We start from the raw sequence: 11,372 nt of genomic DNA, 5'->3' as shown, positions 1-11,372 counted from the left end.
ACACAGCTCTTCCCCTGTATCCGGCGTCTCTTTTTTGGCTATGTAGAGGAAGCAAGGAGTGGGTACAACTAGGCTTCTCAATTCGATCGGGTTACATTTTCGGGCTTTTAAACCACCAGCATGGTTAAAGCTGATATAATACTTCAGTTCTCGCAAACATTTCTATGTCTCTTAAGAACCAAACTGGATGCAATTGATTTGAGAGGAAATACATGGAAGTGATTGCTCTTAGTTGGTACAAAGTTTTTCTGTTATATGTGCTCGTGCATTTCTGTTTTTTGAGTTAGTCTAGGTTTGTATTTCTGGGTAGTAAACTGTGGCTCAAAATCAAGGAAGATATTATAGATTTCCTCAAGATATTCAATATGGTTGAAAAGAGATGGAGCAAAGAGATGGAGCAGAAAAGGAGAGGTCTTTTGTGCAGTTGTGTGGAGGATGAGGCAACTGAGGTCTCTTATGTGCGGCTGTGAAGTTTAAAGATATGTTAGATCTCTAAAGTGGTGCGTGCCATGCTAGGTTTGACAATAAATTAATAATGGAGATTGCTTTAATGTGTTAGATACCCTAAGTATTTAACGGTGGATATTAATATTATTTGTTTCATTTAATTCATTGGGCGGGTTGACCGGGCCTACGAACTCGGGTTGGGCTTCGGACTTCTAGCACACCAACTCGAGCCCAGCCGGAAATGAATTCGGGCTCTAAACATTAAACCTAGGCCCAGACTGAAAATATAAAAAAAACTGTCCAAGCCCAAAAAAATCGGGCTGGATTCCGGCTAAGTCGGGTAGCGTTATGCTATGTTTGGATAGAGAGAGGTGGGCGATGCTCCTGTGTTGTTAGATCTCATAGTAGTGTTATGCTATGTTTGGTTGGAGGGAGGGATTGAGTTTGAGGAGGAATGGATAAAGCTTTTCGTGTTTGGTTAGAGGGAATGAAAGAGAGAGAGGAAGTAAGGAGGGATGATCTCTCCTTTTTTCATGTTTTTCTATTTGTCCAATTTTGCGGGGAAGGGAGGAGAAAGAAAATGAATAACTATCTACAAATTAATATACAATTTCCAATTTCAACCTTCTAAAAAAAATTCAAATGAATATCTATCTTTTATTATTTTATAATAAAATAAAAAACTCTATTTGCCTTCCTTTCAATCAAACAAAAAAAAGTATGACACAATCCATCATTTATATTATCCATTTTATTCAACCAAACAAAAATCGGGAAGACATTTTTCCTTACTTGGGGATTTCTCATCCATCCCTCTCCGTATCTCTTCCATCATTTCTTTTAATCTTTCAATCAATCGAAACATTAGTGTTAGGGTTTAAAAGTTTATTCGAAAAGGCTAACATGAGTTATCGAAACACATCAAATTTAAAGTTTGAGATGGCAGGAACACTCGGTTTCGGAGGACGGTTGGTGTGGTGAGCGTCCATTAACTTGTTCGTTCCCAAGGTTGTTGTAATTACTTGTAACTTAAATTTTCACCTTTGGCACTCCAACTCACTTCCGCTCCTGACATAGGTTCGTTGTATCATTTTCCAAATTATAAATGAGAAAGTCAACGAACAAACTTTTCTTCCAAACTGCTCTCGAAATGCTTTGAACAACTGCGTAACGCACGTGAGGGACCCGAGCGGCACAGAAGCCGTACGGTGGATAACAAGCCACGCCATCTCCCGCCATTTTCACACACCACAATGTCGGAAATAACCCCATAGTCCATCACTCACTAAAGCGCACAACTAGGTCACTACTGAAGGACAATTTTGTAATTTAAAATTTTGCTGTCGTGAAGAGTCGGTTGCCTTTCCCTATCTTCCGCCCCCAATTCAATTCTAACACCTCTCTTCCTCTTCTCACCCTCGTCTCTGTTTATTGATTTGCTTCATTCCTAATAGCCGCATTTCTGCAATTCTTAATTCCCCAAAATGCCCCCGCAAACCAGAAGATCGGCTTTCCCTAAATTCGTCATCGAGAGAGAGACCGACTCTGAAGAAAGTTCGTCCGACGAAGAAGAAGAAGAAAACAATGGCATAGAAGAATCAGAAGAGGATGAAGAAGTTGAACAGCGTGAGAATGAAGAGAAAGCCACAGAGGTTACGCCGGCGAAGAAGAGAGAGAAAGCGCCGATCACCATCAGTCTCAAGAAAGTCTGCAAAGTGAGCATCTCTCTTTACCCCCTCCCTTATTTTTCAGGGTTTCAAACTCTTTATATATGTGTGTGTATATATATATATATATCAATATTGCAGTATTATATTGAAATATGCGATGTTTGTTTTTAGGTTTGCAAGAAAACTGGTCATGAAGCGGGATTCAAAGGGGCTACTTACATTGATTGCCCAATGAAACCCTGTTTTCTTTGCAAGATGCCTGGTACGAATTTGCACTTCAGTGCCAGTTGAATTCAGTATTCTGTTCCTTGTATTGGCCGTGTAATATCCTAGTTGAATATTAGGTTTTCTTTGTTTTGAAATAGTGTTTGCAAGATGCATGTTATTTGTTTAACTCGCTTGTTATTTGAAAATTTGAAGTTTTGAGTGTTTCAATGACTGGTTTTCTTTATACTGCATTGCAATCTTGGATTAACATGCCGCGGCGAACATGTTGGACAATTTGATTTTCATTTGACATCCATAATCAGCTTAATTTTTCCGATTTAATAGATATATAGAAGGTGGCATGAGCAATAGTTTGTCTGAAATATGCACCTAGTAATGATAATGAAATATCTATTTTTAACCTTTGTAACAGTTTCTCTCTCTCAGCATACTCCCATTCCTTTTTCATTACTCGTTCTATGTGTTGTTTTATACTTCAAAATTCAAATAGTTGCACAAAGCTATCAGAATATAATAAAAGTATCTTGTTAGAATATATATATATGTATGTATATATGTATGTATATATATATATATGTATTTATGTATGTATGTATGTACATATATATATATATATATTTTGATTCAAAAGTCTCTGTGATTATTCACTTGTTCAACAGCTTAACATCTGATTTATTTATTTATTTTATTTTACTTTATAACTTGAGCAAGAACATAAGAGTTAAAAGATTATTCTTCATTGTTTTTTATTATGTCAAATTCTGTGCACTTAAATAGTTTGTTTTCTACGGAGTATATTAGATTTGTACCATTTAAAACCGAAAACAGTTATTTTAATTTATCACTCACAGTCCATATCTCCTGCCTTCTGCCCCCTAGTAAGAACATTTCAGCTCTTTAGCTCCATCCATGACCATTTATGCAATGCTTTGCTTTTATTTTTTTATTTTTATTATTTACAGTCTGTACACTAGAAATGTTGAATGAATTGTGTTGGTTATTTCTTCTTTTCTTATCTTTTGATCTGCATATTTGATGATTTCAGTTCTGTATAGGTCATTAGCGTTGGTCATTTTATTATCTAATTATCCATTTGATTGTGTCTTTGGGATGGAAGGCCACACTACGATTACTTGTCCGCATCGAGTGGCTACTGAGCATGGGGTCATTCCTGCACTCCGTAGAAAGACTCGTAACTCTTTGAATTATGTCTTTGAGCGCCAGCTTAAACCCAACATCCCTACAGTAAGTCTATGGACAATAACTCTGATTATAATCCTTTATTCTCGGATTCAATTGCTGTTAAATGTACATTGTTTCTGAAGCATGAAGGTAGAAGACTTTTGCTTGACAGATTTTGTGAATGGTTCTTTTTTATTTTTTATTTTATTGTATATCTTTTTGGTATATTGGTAGGGGATTTGTTGGAGCTTGAAGATTTAAAATTTTGATATATTTGAATAATTGAATTATTGAAGTTAGAAATATGGGTTGAACCTTACGAAATTATTTTGGGGATCTTGGAATTTTCTAATGCAATGAAATGCAATTTTTTAATCCTTTATTTTAATGATGTTGGAGAATAATTATAGGAGTGATTTAAGCCCTTAAATCACTCCTTGACAGAATGTTAATGTTGCTATACTTGGGTAACAAGTTGTTACCATATTTATATTTGACTTTCTGTGTAATTCCTTTATTACAAGTCTTCCCCAATTCATCTATAAATAAAGGTGGTTATTGTAAACAAAATTAAGAGAGAATGTAACGAAAGAGATGTAGCTTTCTGAGCTCCTTATGTTGTGGATGTAAGCCCTAATGGCGGAACCACATTATATTCTGTGTTCTTCATGTTTTAATTTCTCTCTTTAACTTTTATTTTTCTTTCTACATGGTATCAGAGTACGTTTATCATACCTTCCTCTATACTCTACTCATCTCGGATCTTCGGATCAACTCGTTTTGGATCTCCGGGTGAACTCATTTCGGATCTCCGGATCAACTTGCCTCATCTCGGATCTTCGGATCAACTTGTCTCGGATCTCCGGATCAACTCGTCTCAAACTCTCGACAAGTTCATATTTAATTTCAAGTTGGACGCTTGAGTTAAATCTCCGTGTACCAACTTGAGGGGAGGTGTTGGAGAATAATTATAAGAGTGATTTAAGTGACAGAATGTTAATGTTGCTATACTCGGGCAACAAGTTGTTGCCATATTTATATTTGGTTTTCTGTTTAATTATTTATTACAAGTCTTTCCCAATTTACCTATAAATAAAGGTGGTTATTGTAAACAAAATTAAGAGAGAATGTAATGAAAGAGATGTAGCCCTTTGGGCTCTTTGTGTCGTGGATGTAAGCCCTAGTAGCTGAACCACGTTATATACTGTGTTCTTCATGTTTTAATTTCTCTCTTCAACTTTTATTTTTCTTTCTACACTAGATGTATATGAGTGCTTACCTCTTTCAGTCAAAGTTTATATAATGTCATTGTTTATTCCTTTCCTAATGGTCTGTTCTTCCAAGGTATATGTGTTTGTGCAAGTATACCTTTTCTTTTTTGTTTTTGTCCGACTTCTAAATATCCCAAAATCTTATGATACTCAGTACATTGTATGATACAGGAAAATTAGAACTGGAAATGATACAGGATATATATTATAATGAGGATGATCTTCACCCTCCCCTGTGCAAGGGAGAATCTTCTTCTTTCCATTATACCCTGCTATTTTAGTAAATTTACCAACTCTAGTTACCAGGGAAATTATTATTTAGCTGTTATATCTTTGGTTAGCCCATTTCCATATGGCCATTTATTTTTATGTTCAAGCATGGTTTATGTTGGAGTTAACACATATTCTGTTAGTTAAAGTAAATTCAAATTATAGATTTCTCTTGAAATTAGTTATGATGAGAACTGAAATCAAGAGAAAATCAACTTTGTTATCTGCATTGCATTGATCATTGTCCGTATGAGCTACATGGTTGTATATATGTGGATAACTCCTTAGGTCTCTAAGTTGGAGCTCTGTTATTCCTTTGAAAGTTGATTTTGGTGTTCAAGTTATGTTCCTGGGTTATTATTGTTAAAAATTTCTTTACTTTGATGTTCAAGGTTCAGAAAGTGTTAAATTTAGATGCTAAATTTTCCTTTCCTGAAATTTATTTCCTTTTAGTTTCTTTTAAGGCTAGCCAATGAACCCACTGTTCAAAAAGTTCTTAAGTGATAAAAACCATTAAGCAAATTATATATATATTTTTATTTTTATTTTTTATAATTTGCTTAATGGTTTTTATCACTTAAGAACTTTTTGAACAGTGGGTTCATTGCCTAGCCTTAAATTAGCATTTCTAGCATTCAGGTTGTATACATTATTTAGTCGGTGACTAAGTGTACAACTAGCTGTGAATATTGAAGCTGAATTGTTTTCTTCTGTGTTTTGTTTTGTTTTTGGAACATTTTGGTCTTCAGAATTCTGCACAATCATTATTTTTCTTTTGTAGATTTATGTGATCTTTAAAAAAAAAATAATAATAATAATAATAATAATTTATTTTTTTATCCGTAATAGATCAAACCGACATTTGAGATCCCAGATCAAGTGAATTGTGCAGTTTTAAGGTACCATAGTAGAAGAGTTACATGCTTGGAGTTCCATCCAACAAACAATAACATTCTTCTATCTGGAGATAAGGTTAGTGTTAACTTTTTTATACACCAGTGTTTGGTTGAACTATATGTTGATTGAGGTTGCGTTTTTTTTTTTTTAATGATGATTGACTTGTCTTCTCCTTTTCTGGTTCATTGTAAAAGAAAGGACAACTTGGAGTTTGGGATTATGGTAAAGTGTATGAAAAGACGGTTTACGGAAATATACATGGTTGCATACTTAACAACATGAAGTGAGTTATCTCTTTTTCTAGCTCTCTTATTTGTATTTATGTTCTGGAATGCATCTCTATTTATCAGAGGGCTGATTTTATCCAAAATATTCCTATCTTTAGGTTCAAGCCTACAAATGATGTAATGGTATATGCTGCATCATCAGATGGAACCATCAGTTGCACTGACTTGGAGACTGGAATCTCATTATCGTTGATGAACCTTAATCCTAATGGGTGGCAGGTATTTCATCAGTCATGTTTTTCTTGACCAGTCTGACTCATGATCAGTTTTCTGAATCTAAAAATTTAGTGCTGTATATGACTGTTGTAAGCCGATTATTCAAGCTATTTAAAATCAGTAGGATGTTCTTGTTAATGTTGCCGATTGTCCTCAAACTTCTACACCTTTTTATCTTTTGGTTCTTTTCCTTTCTTATTTGGACAGCTTCCTCATATTGAAACATGTATTCTTTTATCTGATGTTATAATGATCTTTTGTTCAGTTTTTGGACACATTGCTTGTGCACCCATCCTGGCACTTAATTATATTCATCAAGTATTTGAATCCTCTAATAATTTATAAACTGAATTAATATTTATATCAGCAAAGCATATTGTTCTTATTGAATTCCTGTATTCTTGAATATATTTAAATGAAGATCATTGCTATTGTTGGTCTGTATAAATCAAAGCTTTTCAAAGGGGTGGAATGAGTGCAAATCTAGCCCCAGCATTATCTCCACGGGTTGGTTGTACTGAGAACAGTGTTGTCACAGTTTGCTGCCTGAGTTATTAAATTTTTGCAGTTGCATCAAGCAATTGTTCCAGCTCGACATATTTAAATATTTGATATCATTCAATGTTCACTTCTATTAGTTGCATAATCAGTCACTCAAAGGTTTAACAGATATAGTTGATCTGATTTCATTATCTGTTATCAAGTGTGAGTTATAGATTGTCTTCTTGTAGGGCCCAAGCAGTTGGAGGATGCTTTATGGGTTGGATGTGAACTCAGAGAAAGGTCTTGTGCTTGTTGCAGATAACTTTGGATTTCTTTACTTGTACGCATCACTTCTACTTAACAATTATTTTTAGCATCAGAAAGATATAAAAGCAATAGAGATGAAATCCAATTCACGAGTATTATAATTAATTATAAAAACCTTTGATGGCGGTTCACATTTTGCTGAATGAATTGTTGCTATTTTTTCTCACTACCTTTAAGAAATCATTTTCTGGTGTCCCAATGAGTCAGATGTTTTCTTTTGGAAGTAATCGGATGATTCTTATGCTATACTTAAAAGGTATCAATTTTTTTCTTTCCAATGGGAATGAATGTCATTAGAATGATGCAACCAGTGGGCAGCATTTGGAATGAGTTGTAATCTCTCAGTGCTTGATTTTATATGTATGATTTCTTGGCCCAAAATTTCATAGACTGATGATCAGTTGGATATTTAAATGAAGACGATTTTGTTTCTCTATTTGGACTTCCCTTAGCATGTGTGATGATGAGACAATTGTAACTTTGTAAAGATCCAAAGGGACATATCTGAAAGTGCGCTGCCTTAGGTATGACTTCATATTAAATTAAAACGATGATGTTTTTAAAGTGTTTTTTTAGATTTATTTATGTGTATTATTGCAGTAGTTTCTGTTCTAAAACTCCAGAGTTCATTATCACCATATATATGGGATAAAGGCAAGGATGATGACGACGATGATTATCACCATAAAAGGTTGTGTTGATGAAGAAAATCGAACTTGTGAAAAATGGAATTAAACAAGACTGAGATCTTGAAATAAAAGACCATGCTGTAATTGCATCTTGGCTTAGGGTATCTGAGACTGGGAGGTGTTGCATTGCTGCATAGATTTTAAGCTCATTTGTTCCAAATATTTTTGTCTTGTGCTTTTATTGAACAGAACATATACATAACCTTGGGTTGTTGTTCTGTTATTTCACATGTAGGGTGGATAGCCGCTCTAACAGCAAAACAGGGGAGCCTATTTTGATTCATAAGAAAGGAAGCAAAGTTGTTGGGCTGCACTGCAATCCTGTTCAGCCAGAACTTCTTTTGAGTTGTGGAAATGATCATTTTGTAAGCTTCCTTGATTTGATGTTTTTTATTATTATTATTTATTACGGGCTTGTAGAGAATCAAAATATCGTGAGAAGACATTTTTGTCTCCTGAGTAGCACAACATCATGTCTTGTTCTGTTTGTTTTTGTTATGGCCCTCAAAAGGAAATGCTTTTTTTACCCCAGGCTCGTATATGGGACATGCGTCGGTTAGAAGCTGGATCTTCTCTTTGTAATCTTGCACATAGACGTGTTGTTAATTCTGCGTATTTTTCTCCACAAAGTGGATGCAAAATACTTACTACATCGCAGGACAACAGACTTCGTGTATGGGATTCTGTATTTGGCAATTTGGATTCCCCAAGTCGAGAAATTGTACATAGTCATGATTTCAATCGACATTTGACTCCTTTTCGAGCAGAATGGGATCCGAAGGTGATCTTATGCTATGCCAATTTGTAGCATGAAAAATATTTTTCTGCAATAAATGCCTTCAAAGAAAATTCAGAATTTGAAGTTTTTATTTTATTTTTATTTTTTATGCAGGACCCATCAGAGTCCCTTGTTGTTATTGGGCGCTACATAAGTGAAAATTATAATGGAGCTGCCTTGCACCCCATTGATTTCATAGACATAAGCACCGGTCAACTAGTTGCTGAGATCATTGATCCAAACATTAAGACCATCAGTCCCGTGAATAAGCTACATCCACGAGATGATGTTTTGGCATCTGGCAGTTCAAGGTTTGTACAATATGCATCATTGATTTTTTCTTTAAGTGGTAGATTTTTGTTTGAAGGTTGATGGTTGTGTTTCCAATCTTTCTATTGCCAATTTAGCAAGTTTAAAATGAAGTAATTTTTCTTTGACCTCTACAGTTTCTGGCCGGTTCCTGCCTCGTTTTTTGTTGCATGCCTTCATCAGTCATTCCTCATTTACCTATGTAGAGCAATCTGACATTATTTTGTTGAATTAAGAAATTCCTCTTCATTCTTTGTGAAGTGTATTAATATGTGAATAGGTATTAGGTATCCTAGTTGTCAGACAAATTCTTTTGGTCAAAACTGACACGATCTCAATAAGATAACAGAAAATTTCCAATGATATTTTTTCGCAAATAATTTTCTATGATTTTTTTCGAAGTTCTTGTCAGGAGGGTGCAAAAGTCACTGAAAATTGATAAATAGTGGATGGTTATGAAGCTTGATTTACCTGAATTGAGAGTGGATTTATTTGGAACTTTAATATTGGTATGTTTTGGTTCAGATTCCGTGTTGAAACTATAAAAATAAATTTAAATGGCCAAAAATAATAGAAGTGAACAAGATGGTAGATATATATATATATTTTAGCTGCTAATATCTAAGCATGAATGGACACAAAATCTCCAAATAAGTATTTGCACATGCATTTAACTTCTAAGATGTTACACACCAACCTAGACCACTACGTTGAAGCTAATTACATCATTTATAGTCTGGAAGATGTATTTCTTAATGTTTTTCTTTCCAAATGATCAACCTCATTGTCGAAAATTTAATAGTTTTACCAAGGGCCTTGTAGCCTAGTGGTGCTTCCTCGCCTTTCAAAGTAGAAGATCAAGGGTTCAAGTCCCCATACGGGCAAAAAGTTGGTGTGTGACTGTTTTTTGCCAATGAAAAAAAACTTAGTAGTTTTCAGAAACAAATAAAATTCTCTAAAATAAAACCTGGATAATTTTGTTCGCCGATGATTCCATGAAAACCGTAGTTTTATTGATGTTATGGCTTCAGGATTTTTATTTGCACCTATATTATTTCTAAGAATTTTGGCCAGTTGTGTTTTAGTTCATCTTTAAGGTTTTGGAGTATTTAGGTCATTGATATTATTTCTTTTAAATAGAATTGTTATTAGGTGTGCAGAGAAGGATGGATAATATTACAAAGATTTTTTTTAAGTTGCTTCTGATCCTGTATTTGATAATTGTTACTTCTCATTGTTGATGTGCAAATGCGGTTTTCGTCTAATCTTGTTACTCTTTCAGATCTCTTTTCATTTGGAGGCCTAAGGAGATGTCTGAGATTGTGCAACCAGATGAAAAGAAGATTGTACTTTGTGGGAGGTCGGAGAAGAAATCTAACAAGAAGTTTGAGGGTGAAAGTGATGATTCTGGTGATGATATATTCAGCATGAAGGGTAAGAACTCTAAGTCTAAGAAGCCCGGACCAAAATCAACTCGATGTAATCTTAAGGGCAAACATTAAGCATATGAATGGAAATCTCACAAAACATACTGGTATTACATGTAGTCCTAGCTAATTTTTGAGGCTGGTATTAGATTTTTTCATCTGCCAACCTTGTATAGGTAGCTAGCCTCTTTTTTTGCCCTTTTGGCTGCAAACTGAGTTTTCTTTGATGATACAGTATTGCACAGGACGTGCCGCTTTGTAACATTTCACCGCTGTTCTCTTTCTTTTGACCTTTTCTTATCTGATTTTGGATGTCTTCTTTTCCCCCTTGTAGGGCATGTAGCATAGCTTTTTGGGTTGTATATGCTTTCTGAAGACTTGTATTTTGTTAAGAATGTAATTGATAAGTTTGGAAGTGGTTACATCAGCTACTCTTTTTAGAGGTCATTTTATGTAAACCCGATATGATGGCAGTGCTGTAGGCCTATATATATAAAAATATAATTTTACCTAATCTTCCTAGTGATAATTTATTGGAGAAATTATTATATGATCTGGGACCAGTGGGACTAGTCACAAACGGCTGCAAACGAAAAACCGAGCAAGGCTGACACATTTGCTTGCTTGACATGTGATTATCCGGATTATGTAAAAATTTCTCCATTTTTTGATTCAATGGAATGGCAGATGTTAACTTTGTATGTGAACAAAATGTTAGATATGGAGTGCCCTAATAACTCTCACGTGCCGGTGTTGAATTGCCAATATTGTGTTGTTCCATTTAATAGCTAAAGCTGTGATTGTAGTTCAATTAATTCCCAAAGAGTTATTTGTATAAGTATTGTAAATTGTTATTTTCATATTTTAGGATTTACGTGTGCGGGCATCTAA

At 34.6% G+C, this 11,372-nt stretch overlaps 1 protein-coding gene across 1 annotated transcript; it reads left to right on the top strand.

Moving 5' to 3' along the window:
- Positions 1–1,810: 1,810 nt before the first annotated feature.
- On the top strand, positions 1,811–10,928 carry LOC132269350 (protein DAMAGED DNA-BINDING 2). The gene is made up of 11 exons (XM_059770512.1): positions 1,811–2,162; positions 2,289–2,379; positions 3,463–3,590; positions 5,918–6,040; positions 6,160–6,248; positions 6,351–6,471; positions 7,200–7,291; positions 8,203–8,332; positions 8,500–8,748; positions 8,860–9,056; positions 10,337–10,928. The coding sequence occupies exons 1-11, from the start codon at positions 1,932–1,934 to the stop codon at positions 10,554–10,556; spliced, it is 1,671 nt and encodes a 556-aa protein (XP_059626495.1). The 5' UTR covers positions 1,811–1,931; the 3' UTR covers positions 10,557–10,928.
- The last annotated feature ends 444 nt before the right edge of the window (positions 10,929–11,372 follow it).

This window comes from Cornus florida, unplaced genomic scaffold, assembly GCF_030987335.1.
Source record: "Cornus florida cultivar Cherokee Brave unplaced genomic scaffold, ASM3098733v1 CherokeeBrave_3.0.0_Hap2_Chr08, whole genome shotgun sequence".
NCBI lineage: Eukaryota > Viridiplantae > Streptophyta > Magnoliopsida > Cornales > Cornaceae > Cornus > Cornus florida.
Note: the sequence above shows the minus strand (reverse complement) of the source record. Positions and strands in the feature narration are given on the sequence as shown.

Coding starts and splice junctions, on each gene's coding strand:
- LOC132269350 (XM_059770512.1), top strand. CDS start 1,932: ATGCCCCCGCAAACCAGAAGATCGGCTTTCCCTAAATTCGTCATCGAG. Junction 6,041..6,159: donor TTCTTCTATCTGGAGATAAG/GTTAGTGTTAAC, acceptor TCATTGTAAAAG/AAAGGACAACTTGGAGTTTG. Junction 9,057..10,336: donor TTGGCATCTGGCAGTTCAAG/GTTTGTACAATA, acceptor TTACTCTTTCAG/ATCTCTTTTCATTTGGAGGC.